Below are 18,162 nucleotides of genomic sequence, written 5' to 3'. Positions count from 1 at the left end.
AAGGAGGGAGGAGGAGGTTTGAAAGTCATTGCAGAAAGTGGAAGAGCCTGTTAGCCAAAGAAATGCCATGAAAGGTAACCAAGAAATATCTGGGCCCACATAAGCTTGGAACCAGCAATTGTGAAGAAAGAATCTTATTCAAAGAAAAGCAAATTTGAGTTAGGACTCACAGCTGCAAGAGAAAATTATTTAAAAAATAAAATAAAATCAATACTTAAAATAAATAAATAAATAAAATTAAAATGTCAAAAAAAAAAAAGAAAGAAAGAAAATTAGAAAGTTGAACTTTAAAAGGTACCTTTGGGGATTTCGCTGGTGGTCTACTCGCTTCCACCAGAGGGGGCACGGGTTTGATCCCTGGTTGAGGAACTAAGATCCCGCAAGCTGCACGCTGCCAAAAATAAATAAATAAACGGTGCTTTTGACACAACTCCACTGTACACTTTCAGAATAAGCCACAGTCCCCATTCCTTCAGTAAAAACAGTGAACAAATCCTTCTGGATGCTGGTGTCCAGGAGGACACACTCTAGCTGACTGGACACCTCTCCTCTTACCAGTTGAGTTGTGGGTTATTTTAAGAGTCAGGTGAGTTTGTATCCAAACTTACTTACTCCAACCATACACCTTGTCATTATGCAAGGTAATTAAACTGCACATGAACTGATAGGATATGAATATGAAAAGACAGTTTTGTTCCTGTGAAAACTGGGTTAAGTGCTCTGAAAAGTGAGTCATCAAAACTTCTGCCAGTTAAGTGTGGGAAGGGCAACTTGAAAAAGCTTAGGAAGAAAATTTAGACAATTTAGACAAATTCTGAATCAGATTGCTCCCCGATTGTATTTAAACTAACTGACCTGCCTACTAACCAATCATTGATCAGAACTGAACCCTGGGTAAAAGAGCTAATATTCTGTAGTTTAGGCAAAGAAGGGAATTTATTGAATCTAGCTTTGAGTATTGCAACATCCAAAGCCTCTGTCTCTTACACTCCTTCCTTCTGATCGCCTCTGGGTTAGAGTCATTCTTACCTAGTCTCTCTTGGGAAACAAGGTTGCTGGCAACCCCAAATCTACATCCTCACATCTCTGGATCCACAAATCAAATCTTACCCTGTTTGGTAATACTGGGCCAGGATGGTCAGTTAGGGGGTAGCTCTTTGATTGGCCAGCCTATGTCATATGCTCCTCCAGGGAACAGGTATAGCGTACAAGCTCATACATATAAGACCAGAGTTTTAAATTTCCTTACATGCCCCAAACTACCATTTTGAGGGATATATGTTTCCCCCAAAAGAACAAGCCTGGTCAACACCAGCCTGCACTGTTCACTCAAACTAACCAACCTTAAGCCACAAAACCCATGTCAGCAGGAAGTGGGCTGAAAAGCTATGCAGCCCCGAGAGGGGTGCGCCATGGATGCCCACTTCCGTGGTGGGGATGGAAGAGAATGACCAAAGTGAGGACAACCAGGGCCCAAAGGAACAATCCTGGAGAGAAGGCTGTCCTCCAAGGAAGTTGCTCCACCCTGGGATCTTTTGCAGTCTCTGCCTACCAGGATGTGATGACAGTGGCCAACCAGTGGCTGCAATGGATTTCCATTTTTTCCTTCTTCTGGACGAGGGTCCCTACTATGTTATACTGTTCCTGTGTACTACTGTATGTTGGGTGTGACGAAGCAGCTAACTTGTGTATGCCTTTAGAGGGCACTGAACCGTGAAGAACCACATCCAGACTCCATACTGCAGGCTGTCCATACCCAGATCCTAGGCTGGGAGCTGGATGCAGGCACTGGATGGAACTTTGGAGTCATCTCCCCCTGGGAGAGGACATCTGAAGCTCTGGGAGAATGAGGAACACAGACATTTGATTGGCCAAAGGGATGGACTGGGGATGAGACTGCTAATTGGCCTCTAGTGGTCATGATCTCCTTTTATCTGTAGACATGGAAATCCAGGGGGGAAAGATGATATTTCATTATCTTTCTGGAAGCTATCTGGCCAGGTAACTGACCAGTAGGACTGCAGTGTAGGGAGGTGATGCTTGTAAGCAGGAGTGAGCCGTGCTCTTCTCTCTCTCCACTGGCTAGGTATGGAGGTGATGAAAGGCCTCAGACTACACAGATAAGTAATACCTAGGGCTGGTAAAGCGACAGGATAGGGAAACACCTGGACTCTCAGGCTGCTTAAGAAAGGTAAGAAAGAAAAACTTCTATCTTGCTTAAGCTAATCTCACTTGAAGTTTCTATTCCAACAGTTCAACCTGTATGCTACAAATTACTCATCCTCTCCTCTCCTCCACACCCATGTGCTTTGGGTGGGTCTCAGGAGGAAGGGCATACAACAAGCCTAAGGCAATCACTGCTTCACGTTACCCTGGCTTCAGAGGTTGTTCGGGATAAGTATGTGTCCCACTTAGAGCCAATGGCATGCAATAAGGAATTTCTCTGGGAGTCTTGAGGAAGAAACTCACTGTTTTTGCTAAAGGAATGTGGAGACTGAAGCCATCGTCTTACACAAAGCCTGATACTGGAATCAGCCCAGCAGGTGACAAAGCCAGGATGTTGAGAGAAGCAAGGTCCTAACAACATCATTTTGAGTTTTGACCCTAGTGAGAACTAAGGCTGGTCTCGACCTTTGACAAACAGCCATTTGTGAAGTTCCTTGCCCTCACTCAATGCCTACCATAAGACTGAAAAATCAGATATTCACTTTCTTGGTCTTCCCTGAAACCAACATGGCCATGTGGGTGTTGCATAAGAGTCAACATGCTAAGGGCTTTCTGATGAAAGGAGAGAAGTGAGTGAGGAAAGAAGCACTTATCCCACGCTGTTCCCTTCCTGCTTTTTCTGCCTTTGAACTTCGTCTTAGAGAACACTAAGCTTGGTGCTATCGTAGAAGTCTTGCAGTTTTAAGGTGAAACATGCTGAGATGGCAAAGCAGAAAGACACAAGGAGCCTCAGTCTTGGATGATATTCTTTGCCAAACCAAATCTGAGGCCATCTAACTCCAATTTCTTGTTAAGAAATACCATATTTCACCAATTCTAAGAGCCATATTCTTTTTCACACATAACACCTTTAAAATCAAGTCACATCTCAACTATTTGATAATAAAGAATTGCTTCATAGTTTGATAGCATTTTTTCTTACGCAAAGTGGTATAATAGTGATACATTTCATAATCAATGGCATCTTCAAGTTAATAAAACTCAGTAATAAATTTCCGTATGGTTTCAGTTCAGTTCAGTTCAGTTGCTCAGTCGTGCCCAACTCTTTGTGACCCCATCAATCACAGCACTCCAGGCCTCCCTGTCCATCACCAACTCCCAGAGTTCACTCAGATTCACATCCATCGAGTTGGTGATGCCATCCAGCCATCTCATCCTCTGTCGTCCCCTTTTCCTCCTGCCTTCAATCCCTCCCAGCATCAGAGTCTTTTCCAATGAGTCAGCTCTTCCCGTGAGGTGGCCAAAGTTCTGGAGCTTCAGCTTTAGCATCATTCCCTCCTAAGAACACCCAGGGCTAATCTCCTTCAGAATGAACTGGTTGGATCTCCTTGCAGTCCAAGGGACTCTCAGGAGTCTTCTCCAACACCACAGTTCAAAAGCATCAATTCTTTCGTACTCAGCTTTCTTCACAGTCCAACTCTCACATCCATACATGACCACTGGAAAAACCATAGCCTTGACTAGACGGACCTTTGTTGGCAAAGTAATGTCTCTGGTTTTGAATATGTTATCTAGGTTGGTCATAACTTTTCTTCCAAGGAGTAAGTGTCTTTTAATTTCATGGCTGCAGTCACCATCTGCAGTGATTTCGGATTAGGACACATTTAACCAGGTTTTCTGTAAGAAGAAGCCAAAATAAGTCTTAACTGATTTAAAAAAAAAAAAAAAAAACCTACTATAGCATAGAAAACAAACTTATGGTTACCGAAGGGGAAAGAGGTGGACGGGAATAAATTCAGAGTTTGAGGTTAACAGACACACAGTACTATATATAAAATAGATTTTTAAAAAAAGATCTACTATGTAGCACAGGGAACCATATTCAATATCTTATAATAACTTATAATGGAAAAGAAACTTAAAAAGAGTATATATGTAACTGGTAATTCTGCCTCATACCCAGGCCCACATTCCCACCACAAGCGGCAAGTCTAGTCCCTGATTTCTGTAAGTCTTTGACTCCCAATAGAGGGAGTGCAGCTACTTCCCAACACAGCAGCAAATTGCTCTGGTCTCTGGTTCTCTCTCTGACATCTCAGGCCAGAAGCCACAGATGCCTGTGCACACCAACGGCCAATCCATTTCCTCCTGAAGCAAGCACTCAGAGTGGTCCTGAGCTCCCTGGGCTTGAGGGAGAGTATAGCTACCCAGCCAAAGCTCCCTGGGCTTGAGGGGAGAGTTTGGCTACCCACCTGTCCCTCTTGCAAAGGGTCCTACATCACAGCCTCAGCCCTCAACAAAGGCATCTCCCAAGTCCTTACTCTCTTCCACTCTTCCAGAATTTTCTTTCTCACTATTGGCCAATTGTCTAGCTGATTCTCAGCCACTTTGGAAAACTGACATTATGGGGACTTCCATTTTAGTACAGTGGATAAAAATCCACCTGCCACTGCAGGGGACATGGGTTCAAACCCTGATCTGGGAAGATACCACATGCCTTGGGGCAACTGAGCCCGTGGCCACAACTACCGAGGCTGCACTCTAGAGCCTGCAAGCCGCAACTACTAATGCTTGACTTCTGTGCTGAGGGCCAGCCTTAGAGTTCAGGGGACCTGGAGCTAGACCTGCTAATCAAACCTGACCAGCCACTTCTTAGTCTCATCACCTCAGTGTCCCTCACTTTCCACCTGAGTATAATGGGGACAAGAGCCTCATAGAGCTTGCTTCCCCCTCCCCCATCATTCATCTCCTGCCATGGCTAACAATTAATTAAGAGTGTCAGTTTCAAATATCAGAAATCAACTCATACTGGTTCAAGAGAAAGAAAAGGTTTAATTTATTGGACCACCTAAGGATAGATGGCTGCCTGAACAGCAGGACCAGGGGCCAGACAGCTTCATCAGGCAGCCTGCACTTCTCTGAGCTCCTATCTCACATACATTCCTCCACACAGGTGCTCCCAATGGCCCTAGACTTAGCTCCTTCAGCTCAACAACACTCACCAAAAAAGGGAGTGATCCACAAAAATTCCAGGATTGATCCTGATTAGGTCATGACTCACCCCTGAATCTACCCCTGTGGCCTGCCTGGGTCATATGCAAAGCTCCAGAACAGAGGTGATCTGGTGATGTAGGGAAAGGGAAGAGATCCACTTCCATCAGTTACTGCATGAACAAGGAGGAGAGAAAATTCTAGCCCTAAGAAAGAAAAGGCAGGACGCTATTGCCAGGAGAGGAAAAAGGCTGCCAGGCAGGGAACGGGAAGCAGGGAGAACTGAGCAGAGAAGCCAAGAACATTCCTGGGAAGCAGCAGTAAGCCACGGGCTCTGGTCTCCATCCTGGGACCCTGGGTGCTTGTCCTTAAGATGGCACAAATCTGGAGCCAGCCCAGTGGAGTACGAGAGAAGGAGAGGCCTTCGGACATGACAAGGACAGATACTCTCTCCAAAGTCCTCAGAAGAAGAGGTTATGGGAAATTCATGCTAAGGCCACCTTAATAACACCTGAGAATAGAGAGGATGCAGATGGGGGAACCCTCCCCCACCTCACAAAGGCACGTGGGGTGACCAGGCTGGAATTGACATAAATGTCAGAAACACAGTGTTCCGCATGTTTCTCAGCATGGCCTTTATTCTGCTCTGGCCTCTCTGTTCCTAAGTGATGAGAGATGAAACTTCCTTAGACAGGGCTGATTCTTAAGGTTAATTAAAAGTGGCCTTTTCTCGTGAATCATCCATTGCACTGAATTATTAATCACCTGCAGTCATTTTCAGGCCTTTAAACACTTGGACTTCCTGCAAACCTCCTTGGAAATGCTTTTTCCAGTGGAAATATGACTTCCTTTTGGCCATGGAAAAGAGAAACATTGTCTGCTGCTGTTTTCAGATTTCCTAGCTCCCAGAGAATCCTAAGCAAGATCTGAAAACAGGAAGCGGGGCCAGGACGGCAGCCAGAACCAGAGGCCGTTCTGTTCTATGGAGCTGGCTCCAGGCCAGCCTGGTCTTAGAACCTCCACAGGGCAGTGGACTGAGGGAGACTGACCACAGTGCATGTGGCTGTTGGCGCTGTTCAAGGTCACCGCCACAGGAAATGGTCCCCTGGGGCCTTGCCTGGGCCATCAGCGGTCAGTGACGAGAAAGGAATGAGGAGGGCCAGGTGTCGGGTCCAGCTCCACCACTTATTGGGTGGGCAATGGAAACTCTTTGATTTGGTTTCCTCATCTAATGGGGTGGTCCCTGCAGGGCTGGCTGACACAAAGCAGAGTTGAGTGGAATCAGGAGCATCAAGCTTTCATCCCAATACCCAGGACATAAGGAGCAACAGGAAAGGTGAATTACCTCCTGCCATCTGCTCTCATCTTCCAGTGGAAGAAGAAAGACTCAAAACTCAATGGGCTGGCTGGACGTGTAAGGTGCTTGCAGATAGTGATAGCAAAGTGAGTGTAAGACCCAGCAGCTGGTCTCCAGGGCTAGGCCAAGGAGCTCATGTCAGACCCTGAAGGGTGGACCCAAGACGTGTGATACATGGACAAAGGTGGGGGAAGCCAAGAAGCAGCTCAGCCTGAGGGCACAAGTTCTTCATCTACCGTTCAGCACTGCCTTGGCCTGGAGGTGGATATTGGGAATGCTAAAATAAATAAGACATGGCCCCCTGCCTTCACAGAAGTCCAGGTCTGCCTGGGAGAGTGAGCTGGAGTGACAGTCACAGACACAGAGTCCTAGAAAGCAACATGGTAGCTACAGGTACAGTGAAGATAAGGAAGGAGCTTCATGGAGAAGGAAGGAGACTCACAGTACTTCATTCTGAAGGATAAGCAGTGGGGAAGGATAGTGGGCCCAAATATCTCAGGCAGGAAGTGAAAGTAAAAGTGTTAGTTGCTCAGCGGTGTCCAACTCTTTGTCATCTCATGGACTGTAGCCTGCCAGGCTCCTCTGTCCATGGAATTCTCCAGGCAAGAATACTGGAGTGGGTAGCCATTCTCTTCTCCAGGGGATCTTCCCGACCCAGAGGTCAAACCTGGGTCTCCTTCGTTGCACACTCTTCACGGCACGAGCCACCAGGAGAGGGCAGTGTAACGAGAAGGTACCCAGCGCCAGACTGCCAGCGCAGGAGACAGGAGATGCAGGTTTGATCCCCGGGTCCAGAAGATCCCCTGGAGGAGGGCAGGGCAACCCACTCACTCCAATATTCTTGCCTGGAGAATCCCCAGGGACAGAGAAGCCTGGTGAGCTACGGTCCATAGGGTCACAGAGAGCTGGGCATGACTGAAGCGACTTGGCACGCACGCACGCATGCACACATCCAGTTCAGTAGCAGCGCTGCCAGAAAAAGTTCCATCAGTCTGGACCTTGAGCACGGCAGAAAAATGGGGGGATATGGGGTGTCCATGTGGGTGAGAATGGAGAGAGGAGCCTGGAAGACATAAGCTGAGGGCAGGAGTATAAGGTGGAATCTAAACTGCAGAGAGGAAGTTGAGGAGGTGAGGCATAATGGAGACCTGGGCAAAGTGCTTGATGGAGATGAAGATGGATGGAGGAGGAAGAGCTGGCGGGACTTGGAGACTGCTTGGGTGTGACTGGTGAGACAAGGAGGCCAAGGAGGGTGATGGGGCCCTGGGACAGCATAGCACAGGGCTGGGAGAGTGTGGGCAGCTCTATGCCTGGCATAGACCAGCCACAGGCATAGCCTTTGCCAGAAGCAGCTACTTCCCCCACATTCAGAAGATCCCCAGGAAGCCGAGGCCCAACTGTGCAGGTGGCCAACCTGAGTTTGTGCCATGCCCGCCAGGGAGGGGTGGTCAGACAAGCAGGACAGTCACAGGTCAAGGGGGAGCAGGTGTACTGTGGTGTTAAGGTGGCTGGAGGGTTACCATCTGGGGGCGCGAGGGCCTCGCTAGCTGTCTGGTCCCAGCCTGGGAGTGTTGAGAGCTCCAGACAGCAAGAGGTAGGAGAATATAAACCATCTCTCCCTGAGGGCTGCCCAGATACTGCTCAGCGTAATAATGGCTCCAGAAATGTCCACTCTTTAGTTCCTGAAACCAGGTTACTTTACCTGGACAAGGGGACATTGTAAATATGATTAAGTTAAGGACCTTGAGATGCAGAGATTATCAAGGATTATCTGTGTGGGCCCCACGAAATCACAAAGGTTCTTATAAGAAAGAGGGAGGCAGAACCTATGGTTAATTAATCTATGACAAAAGAGGCAAGAAAATACAGTAGAGAAGACAGTCGCTAAGTGGTGCTGGGAAAACTGGACAGCTGCATGTAAAAGAATGAAATTAGAACATTCTCTAGCACCTTACAGAAAAGTAAACTCACAATGGATCAAAGTTCTAAATGCAAGGCTGGACACTATAAAACTCTCAGAGAAAAACATAGGCAGAACACTCTTTGACATCAATCTCAACAATATCTTTTTGGATCTACCTCCTAGAGAGTAATGCGAATAAAAACAAAAATAAATAAATGGGACTTAACTAAACTCAGAAGTTTCTGCACAGCAAAGGAAACCATAAACAAAAAAAGACAATCCACAGAATGAGAGAATATATTTGCACAAAAAGCGACTGAGAAGGAATTAATCTCCAAAATATACAAACAGCTCATGCAGCTCTATGTGAAAAAGTCAAACAACCCAATCAAAAAATGGGTAGATCTAAATAGACATTGCTCCAAAGGTGACATATAGCTAACATATAAAAGTACATGAAAAGATGCTCGACATTACTAACTAGCAGAGAAATGCAAGTCAAATCAAACGAAGTATCACCTTACACGGGTCAGAGTGGCCGTCATCAAAAAGTCTGCCAACAGGTGCTGGAGAGAGTGCGGAGGAAAGGGAACCCTCCTACACAGTTGGTGCCGCGTGGGAGCAAGGTCCAGGCTCAGGCTCTGTCTTTGGACACAACCTTCAAAGCCCCAAAATAACAAGACCCACCTCCGTCCCCCACAAATTACTTCCTTTCCTTCCTCACTTACAGGTTCTTTGAGGTCTAAGACGCCCGCACAACAGCTCCCTACGGGGAGGTTGTGAGTGCGCATCCTTGACGGGGTGGGGAACGGGTGCCCGCTGGCTGAGGGCATTCTTAGACGGGCACAGCGCAGGACAAGGTCGTCAGGGGCGAAAAGCCCGCAGAGGAGGTTTTAGCTCGGCCCGGGGAGGCCTGGCCCCGGCGCCTTAACCGCGCGGAGCCCCAGGCGCCCAGCCCTGAGCGGAGCCCTGGCGTTCCGGCAGCGCGTGGTGGACTCCGCGCCCCCGCTGAGCCGCCGTCTGGGCCGGGCGGCGCGGAGCTGCGGCCTCTGGGGGCCGGGTGTGTGCCTCGCGCCGGCCGCCGCTCACCCGAGCGCCACAGGGCGCCGCCCTCTACCGCCACCCCCGCCCCTCCCTCCCGCTCCGCGCTTTACAACCGCCTGGCAGCGGCTGAAGGCACGGACACCAGCGAATCAAGCTCCGGGCCCGCGCCCCGACGGCCGCAGAGCAGCCGCATGGAGGGTAAGCGCCCTCGCCTCCCCTCCCACGCCCCCGGCGCCGCGCGGCGCCCCTTTGCCACCCCCTGGGGGCTGCCTCTGCCCTGCTTCCCGCTCCTAGCGAGGTGCGGGGGTAGAGTTGAGGCCCACTCCTCGTAGAGAGCTGCGGGTCAGGAGGTGTGGGTGTCTTTCCTTCTTACCACCCAGCCCAGTCCAGATCCCCGGGTCGGGAAGCGCCCGCCTCAAGCGTGACCCAAAGGAGGGACATTCCTCGCCTAGTGCGGGATGGAGCGCAGAGCTCTCAGTGAGCTCAGGGTGAAGCCTCCGGGTCTGGGCAAGTGTGGGGGCAGCCACTGGCAGCAGAGTGCCAGTGTGCCTTGGTTTCTCACACTCGCTGCTCCCGTGCCCATCCACACCCGCCTCCACCGGCTCCCACCTACTCCCCTGTATGTGGCTTGCTGTGATAGAAGGCTGAGGGGAGGGAGAGGTTTTTAGGGAAAGTTACAGAACTAACCTCTCAGCAGGTTCCAGGACCCAAAGAAGAGGGCTCTGAGTGCCACCCATGGCATCATCCCTCCCCTGGCTTTCCTTAAGGGCATGCTGCCCACCGCCCTCAAGCCTGAACAGGAGTCCAGGGGAGATGGAGGTTCTGATAAGAGAAGGCTTAGTTTCTACACAGAAGCACAAGGAAAAATGGTTCATTTAATCCAAAATGCCAAGTCCAGAACTAAACAGCTCTGTACAGGGCATTAGGACCTCTAGGGCAATGGCGTTTCCCCTGAGACCCAGCAGAGCCGAGCCAGCAGCACCCTTCCCCAGCAGATACAGGAGCACATGAGCCCTGCTTCTGTGTTGTTCCTGGGATCCAACCCAGCGAGGTGGGGTTGCTACCCAAATTCTGTCTCCAGAATGCCAGTGGTGTGAAGGGGGGTGACTTTCCCCAGGCATCACAGTACTGGTGGTGTCTGCCCCCAGAGCAGGTGGCCCTGGTGATTGGGGGCATCCTTGGGGGGCTGCTGCTGCTGCTGCTCTTGATTGGGGTGAGCTACTATCTCTGGAAGAGACTCTGTGCCACATTCACCTATGAGGAGCTGTCAGATACCACGGCTGCTTCCAGCACACAGGGAGATGCGCTCTGCCCCCCGGATGCCAGGACCCAGGCAAGCAGGTGAGGCAGGATGTGGGGCTAAGGGAGCTCCTGGCCTTGCTTCAGGCCCTCCCTGTGGAGTTTCCCTTGGAGTGGGGTGGAGAAGGAAAGGTCTGTTTGTTTATAGAGCGCCTCCTCTATGCTGTCAGCAGGCCAGGAGCAATCACAAAGAAACCCCAGAATCTGAGCCGCAGCTATGAGGCAGGTGTTATGAAGCCCATTTTCCAGCTGGGGAAACTGAGGCTCAATGGACGTAAGTCCAGATAGCACAACTAGAAAGTGGCAGAACGGGCATTCAAACTCAGGCAGGCTGACTGCAGGAGCTACGCTCCTACTCCAACTCACCACGGCTGTGGGCACACGGAGGAGGTGGCTGTGCGTGTCCCCTGGTGTGGGCCCGGAAGATGGTGCTCTTGCCTCCCCCGGCTCCTGCTGGCTTTTTCTCCTCTGGTTCCTGACACTTACACTCTCTGGGCTGAGCACTCTGAAGCCATACCATTCACTTGCTACCTATTTGTCATCTCCCTGCCTCTGGACAGGCCACCTGGTGTACCATTTGCGGTGCCCCCTTCCCTCCAAAGCCAAGACTGGGTACCCCTGAGCAGCAGAGAGTGGGCCCAGGTCCCACAGGACCCCTACCCAGCCCCGGAGCTCCTGCCCCACACCACTGGCAGCAATCTTGGTGAGTGTGCCCACCCGGGCCTGTCCAGGGGTCATGGTACGCCCAGGCCAGGACAGACCTATCTGCTTTCCTGGGCCTGGCTCCTGAAAAGAGTCCAGATGGGGCCCCAGATGCCAGAGTTGCCCAGTGACCACTCTTTCCAGGTATTTCAGTTTACCAATGCCTGCTGCGTCCCAGTCTGGGCTAGGTATGGCTTCATGTGCCATTTTGGAGTTAGACCATGGCTGGGGGAATCACCCCATTTTACACATTAATAAACTGAAGCTCGGGAGGGTAACAGTGCCATGCCCGGCTCACAGAGGCAGTAAGCAACAAATCTGGGATCGGAAACCCAGTGTTCCCAGGTGTAGCACCTGTGCTGGGTCTTCCTCCAGGATGATGGGTTGGCCAATCTAGAGAGCAGAATAGTGGAACCTGGGCACACAGCTTTCTGCCCACCTCCTTGCTCTGAAGACCTCGCTAAGAACCACTCAGTAATTAGCTAAGCCCTTATAATTTAAAGAGGAAGACAAGAGGCAACATTTTATCACTGAGACATCCTCTGGGACACCACAGAAAGGAGCCAGGCCAGATGCTGGGCACTGCACCCACATTGCCAGCCCTGACCTCTAGGGGTGGGGGTCAGTCATGGGGGCAAGGGTTGAATGAATCCTATGTCCTCTGCTAGGAAGCCCAGGAGGAGCAGGCCTGGATGTAGAATGTGCTGAGAATGCGTCCTGCCCAGCTGCACTAGACAGAGGGGCTATGTTTAGTCTGGAGAAGAGTCTGGGGCGAATGTGGTCAGGAGAAGCCGGTGAACGACCTTGTCAAGACTCAGCCAAGAAGGGCTGGGCAGGGAGGGGGCGGGAGAGCCAGAGCTTGTGGTCCCCACGCCCCTGCCTTCCCCTGGCCTGCCAGTCTTTCCAGCCCCTGTGTTGTAGGAGATGCGTGCGTGGTGGGGACCATCAACCCTGAGTTCTACAAGATCCCAGAGGACAAAAGTGAGGCTGACTTCCCTGAGGGCTGCCTGGGCCGGCTGTGGTTCTCTGTGGAATACCAGCAGGAGGCCGAGCGGCTGCTGGTGGGCCTGATCAAGGCACAGCGGCTGCACGCCCCCTCAGAGAACTGTAGCCCCCTGGTGAAGCTCCACCTGCTGCCGGATGAGCGGCGCTTCCTCCAGTCTAAGACCAAACGCAGAACCACCAGTCCACGGTTCGATGAACACTTTGTCTTTCAGGTATGACCTTTGAGCTGGCAGGGTCCGGGGCCCTTTGCCTCCTGGGAAGGACAGACATTGTGCAGGAGAGCCCAGCCTCTGGTGCTAACCAGGGCCCTGCAGCCCCCAGGGGCCCCATACCGCAGGCTCTACCCTACCCCGCCTGCCAGGCCAGGGTATACGAGAGCCCTGACCCTTGATGGTGGGGGCAGATGAGAGACTGGAAGGATGAGGGGGCAGAGGGCTGGGCTCCTCCTGTACAGGCTGCCTGGAGGGGAGAAAGAGGAACATATTATTGGAGCACCCACTGAATGCCAGGCCCTGGTTTATGGGACTCAGGAAGGCAGCCAAGACCCTGGAACACGATGAGCTTTCTGACATGGTTATCCATGGAAGGTGGAGGGTGAGACCTCCCCCCTCACCCAGGACCAGAACTCACCCGTCCTGTCAGAGGCCAGAGCAGGACCCGAGAGCCATCTCGTGACAGGTGGTACCTCTGCAGCATGGTGGGCAGGTGAGCTCAGGGTCCTGAGGAGCTGAGGTGATGAGGCACTGAGCCAGGTACACAGCGGCCTTGGGCGCCTCAGCAGGTGACTGGGGCCCTTATGGGAAGCCAGCAGTCAAGAGCTCCTGAGAGGCCCTGGACAAACATTTTTAAGAGCAGGGCAGGAAGCTGACTGGCAAGGTAAGGAGAGACTTGTCTGCAACTGGGAAGAGTGTGATTTCTACCTTCTTCCGGGGCTGAGCCCTGGGAAGAGGGGTGGCATGGGGCCCAGCCCGAGGCCGTCCTGCTGGGCTCAGGCTGTGAGAATTCACAGGTGAACCTGCTTCTGTTGGAACCTCAAAATCCAAGGTGGGGAGCTTTGAATCATTCCCTGCCCTGTGCCTGCACCAGCCTTACCCTGGCCTCTCTGTGCTTCCCTCTCTAGGGAAGAGAAAGAGAAGAAAATCAAATTTAATTCACCATCTGCCTTAAGCCAGGCCCTTTAATTGGGGTTTTATAACCCAGAGAGTAAGAGCGATTATCCCATCTTACAGGTGAGGAGACTGAGTCTCAGGGAGAGGACTGTTTAGGTGCCAAATTCAGGTAGCAGAGACGGGGGTTCAGTGTCAGAGCCTGGGCTCCAGTGTGGGAACCTCTCATACTTTAGTGTAGGCAACTCACTTGGATGCCTGTTAAATGGTAGATTCTGCTTCGTGGGTCTGGGTGGAGCCCAAGGTCCCGCATTTCTAACAAGGCCCCAGGGGTGGTGGGTGCTGCTGGCTCTGGGACCACACTCTGTGTGGCAAGGCTCTGGCACAGCCTCACACCTCCAGTGACCCCACCGTGGCAAAGGGTCCCCTGAGGATGCCTGGGTTTGGGGTGTGCAGGTCCCTGGTTGAGACACCCCTCATGGAAAGATTCTGTTTCCAGAACAACATATCACATCATCCCATCCCCTGACCCTACCTGACTCCAGCCGGGCCCTCGTCTCTCCAAGGTATCCAGCAAGAGCGTCAACCAGAGGGTGCTGAGGTTCTCAGTGTACCACGTGGACAGGCAAAGGAAGCACCAGCTCCTAGGCCAAGTGCTCTTCCCTCTGAAGAAGGAGACACTGGCGGGCAACTGCCGGCTCGTCCTCTGGAGAGACCTGGAAGCCGAGAGCCTGGAGGTAAAGGTTAGGGTCACCAGACACGTGCCACATGACCACGAGTCTGACTACCGTAGACAGCCAGCAGGTGTGGCCCAGCAGAACACTGTCCACTACCCCTACAAGTGTGACCCGCAGTGGTGGGCCCAGGCCAGAGCTGCACGGGACAGTGGAGGTGCACCTGAGGCTCCTTTGCCCTGGAGATTACCTGGAGCATCCTGGAAAAACCACATTTGGATTTCCACCCAGATCAGTTAGCTATGAAAGTTGACACCTCAAATGGACCTGCCAAGGAAATTACCCACTCTTCCCCCAACACCTCCCCCAACCCCTGAGGATCACTCGGAATAGGCCTTGGAATTCCCCATTCCTGGCTTTGAACCCTCAGCTCTGGCCCTTACTATGTGATATTCAGCAGGCCCCTTCAACTCCCCAGGCCTCAGTTTCCCCATCTGTAAAATGGTGGATGGGTTTCAAGGAGGGAGTGTGGCTGTGTCATGAGTACCCCGGGCCTGCCTGCCAGGAGGAAGGAGGAAGGCATGGGGCCTCCAGTACCTACCTGGGGTGCTTTCCTCTTGGCTTCTCCAGCCTCCCTCCGAATTTGGTGACCTCCAGTTCTGCCTCAGCTACAATGACCGTCTGAACCGCCTCACCGTGGTCGTGCTGCGAGCCAAGGGACTCCGGCTCCGGGAGAACACGAGTTTTGTCAGTAAGGTTTCCCCCTGGGGCAGGGCCCACCCCATGATCTTGGAGCCTGGAGTCTGGCCCTCAACCCTAGCCATCCAGTTTCTGCTTGCATTTGCTACCAGGAGCATTGCTGCCTCCCAAGCCACGCCCTCCCTCTCTGCACAGCTGGGGTGTGAGAAATTGCTTCCTTATGTTGATCCACGGCTGCACCCCCTTGGCCTTCATCAAGACCCCTAAGAACCCTGAGACCAAGCCTGCCCCTCCCTTTTCCCAAAGCAGTGCCTCAGCTCCTGTACTGCGCTGCCTGTCTCCAGCCCGGCCCTTCTGCAAAGCGAGGGCTCCCCACAGGGCAGGGAGCAGCAAACAGGGTGTCCTTGCATGCAGAGCTTGACACTCGGGTAGAACTCAGGAGCTGGGAGAACGGGGACCCCGCTCTGGCTCACCCTAAATGTCCAGCCCCATTGTGGGGCCCCCAGCAAGCAGGTGGTTGTCTGCCCCTTGTGCATCTCTGCATTGGGGTCACTACAAGCAAGCTGGCATTCAGCCTTCCACTGTGGATTCAAAACCCATCTAACAGCAATTCCCCCTGCAAAAAAACCAAAAAACTTGACCTCTGAATGGGGTGCTTAAGGGCCCCAGGAGGCCCGGGCACCCAGCAAGCAGGATCCACCCCACAATGGGGACGGATGGGCGTGTGGTGCCAGGCTCCAGTAACAAGGGCCAGCCATACCTTGGGTGCATTCAGGAGACAGAGAGGAAGGAAGAGGAAGGGAGCCAAGCATTTCCTTGGCTGTAGGCAGTGAGCTAATCAACCCCGTTTCCTCTTGTAACGCCCTTTGGCTGCAGCAGTTGTGAGTAATGGGGTCCTGGCACCCAGGCGAGGCATGAGCCCTCCCACCCAGGCTCCCACGGGCAGGAGGCTGGGGCCCCTGCCTGCCCCTCCCAGCCTGCAGTCTGTCCTGCCCCTCAGGTGTGTTTGTCAAAGTGTCTCTGATGAACCACAAGTTTGTCAAGTGCAAAAAGACTTCGGCTGTGCTGGGCTCCACCAACCCTGTGTACAGCGAGACCTTCAGCTTCAAAGCCAACCCCGCGGAGCTGGACACCGCAAGCCTCAGCCTGACAGTGATGCAGAGCACGGAAGCAGACAGTAAGGCTGCCCCCTCACGGTCAGCCTGGGGTGTTGGGCTAAGGCGGGGCTGCTGTGCATTCAGGAAGCACAGACCCTTTGGAGGGAGCTGGATGGTTTCTGTTCTGTGCCTAAGGAGACTAGTGCTCAGAGAGGCTAAGATATTTACCCAAGGACACGGAGCTTGCTAGTGAGATAGCTGGAGCTCACATCCAGCTTTAATCTGGTGTCATTGTCCATAGCACCCTAAAAGAGGTTAAAGGATGGCCCCTGCTGCTCCGTCCTGGGGCAAATCACCAGAGAGTTCCGGAAACAGCACAGCTACCTGCACTGGCCAAGCGACCCAGTGCTGTGGGTCTCTGTGTACCCTGTGTTGCCTCATGCCCTCTGTACAAGCCTTGAGGGTCCTGGGTGAGGCTCAGGGTGGATGAGAGGGTGGAGTTATCCCACACTGCCCCTCGCTCCAGGGTCCACTGTCACTGAGGCAGAGCTGCTGGGTCAGCTGGTCTTGTGGGTCAGAGCTTAGGCCCCTTCTCCATTGTGATAGTTGGTAAAAGGTGAAAATTATTGTTGAATGTTCCTGCTGAGTATACAAGTTGACTGAGAGAAGAGGGCTTCTTTCTGGAGGGGCCCCTTCCTCCCTCGGCTCTTCGATGTGAGGCAGTTTGATGGCCCACCAGAAGGATGGGGGGCAGAATGGGTGCCCGGGCACCAAAGGGCAGGCTTTTTATTTGGGCTCCCTTCCCCGTCAGCTCCAGCTCCAGAGCAAAGTCAGGACCCCTTTGGAGGCTGTTAAAAAGGAAGAGGGCTGGCTACTTCCCTTAAGAGAAGGAGCGAGTGAGAGAGAGGGAAGGCCCTGGGGATGGCTTAGGTGAGGGGGCTTCTAAGCTTCCGAGAATGACTATGTTCTCCCTCCCCTGCAGAGAGTCACGAGCTGGGCCGGGTGGTGGTGGGCCCCTACATGTACACCCGTGGCAGAGAACTGGAGCACTGGAACGAGATGCTTAGCAAACCCAAGGAGCTGGTGAAGCGCTGGCATGCACTTTACCGCACCACCGAGCCCTAACCTGGGCGAGGAACTCAGGTCTGCTCCAGAAGCTCTCTCTCCCCAGAGCCATGCCTGACAGCCACAGGCTTGGACACTGCATCCAGCAACTCACTGGGCTGCAGGGTCAGCCTGAGCTGTGGGAACATGTATGCTGATGTATAGGAGGGAAGAGGGGACAAGAGAGCCCTTGCCTGGGCAGCGGTGTGACTGGTGGGTTACATCTCAGCAGCCCGAGAGGCCCTGCTTGACTCACTCTGTCCTTTTTTGCCCATGGGGGTGCCTGGACTTAGAATCCTGGCTCCCGGTCATCCCTGTCTTGAATTGGACTGGAAACTCAGACATTGAGAAGAAACAGTCTCTTTTAGTAAAAGCGTAGCTGTACATGTGTAGAGTGCCGTGGAAATTTGGAAAGCTGATGATGTGTTAATGTTCAGCCTACACTTTTTTCTGCTATTGTTTCTCTACCTTCTGCCCGGCAGAGAAGACAAGTTGTCTAAAGGGTTTACTTCAGTTGGTTCACAATAAATATTAGGTTGGTACAGCAGTAATTGCAGTTTCGGACTGTGAATTTTAAATCATTATAACTAGGCTCAGACACATCTTATTAATCAAAATCGGAACCATTACAGTCAACACATTTTTACCAATGAAAACTAAGTTTGTTTAGTCCTGTAGCATAAAAATTTGTGCTTCAGGATTCAACGAACTCTTGGAAAGCATTTTCTGCCTCCAGCTGAATATGGAAGTGTTTTCCCTGCAAAAAGTTGTCAAGAGATTCTTGAAGAACCGGTAGTCAGTAGGTGAGAGGTCAGGTGAATATGGTGGATGAGGCAAAATTCCATAGCCCAATTCGTTCAACTTTTGAAATGTTGGTTGTGCAACCTGCGGTCGTGCAGTTGGGCACTGTCATGGAGAAGAATTGGGCCCTTTCTGTTGACCAGCGCTGGCTACAGACGTTGGAATTTTCAGTGCATATCATCCATTTGCTGAGCATACTTCTCAGATGTAATGG

The 18,162-nt window shown here is 52.1% G+C and overlaps 1 protein-coding gene and 1 long non-coding RNA gene across 2 annotated transcripts; one reads left to right on the top strand and one right to left on the bottom strand.

Annotated features, from left to right (window-relative positions):
• Positions 1 to 3,106: 3,106 nt before the first annotated feature.
• Positions 3,107 to 9,849, bottom strand: LOC138430275 (uncharacterized). Its single transcript, XR_011253083.1, has 2 exons — positions 8,942 to 9,849; positions 3,107 to 3,843 (listed from the first exon to the last, which is right to left on the bottom strand). It is a non-coding gene; the product is annotated as an uncharacterized lncRNA (long non-coding RNA).
• On the top strand, positions 9,561 to 17,698 carry LOC138430274 (synaptotagmin-15-like). Its single transcript, XM_069572376.1, has 8 exons — positions 9,561 to 9,659; positions 10,610 to 10,802; positions 11,321 to 11,463; positions 12,384 to 12,679; positions 14,140 to 14,310; positions 14,878 to 14,998; positions 15,947 to 16,123; positions 17,026 to 17,698. The coding sequence occupies exons 1-8, from the start codon at positions 9,653 to 9,655 to the stop codon at positions 17,166 to 17,168; spliced, it is 1,251 nt and encodes a 416-aa protein (XP_069428477.1). The 5' UTR covers positions 9,561 to 9,652; the 3' UTR covers positions 17,169 to 17,698.
• Positions 17,699 to 18,162: the final 464 nt, after the last annotated feature.

Source organism: Ovis canadensis, chromosome 25 (assembly GCF_042477335.2).
Source record: "Ovis canadensis isolate MfBH-ARS-UI-01 breed Bighorn chromosome 25, ARS-UI_OviCan_v2, whole genome shotgun sequence".
NCBI lineage: Eukaryota > Metazoa > Chordata > Mammalia > Artiodactyla > Bovidae > Ovis > Ovis canadensis.
The sequence above is the reverse complement of the archived record's forward strand: the minus strand, read 5'-3'. Positions and strand labels throughout refer to the sequence as shown.

Coding starts and splice junctions, on each gene's coding strand:
- LOC138430274 (XM_069572376.1), top strand. Junction 11,464..12,383: donor CACCACTGGCAGCAATCTTG/GTGAGTGTGCCC, acceptor CCTGTGTTGTAG/GAGATGCGTGCGTGGTGGGG. Junction 14,311..14,877: donor TGGAAGCCGAGAGCCTGGAG/GTAAAGGTTAGG, acceptor TGGCTTCTCCAG/CCTCCCTCCGAATTTGGTGA.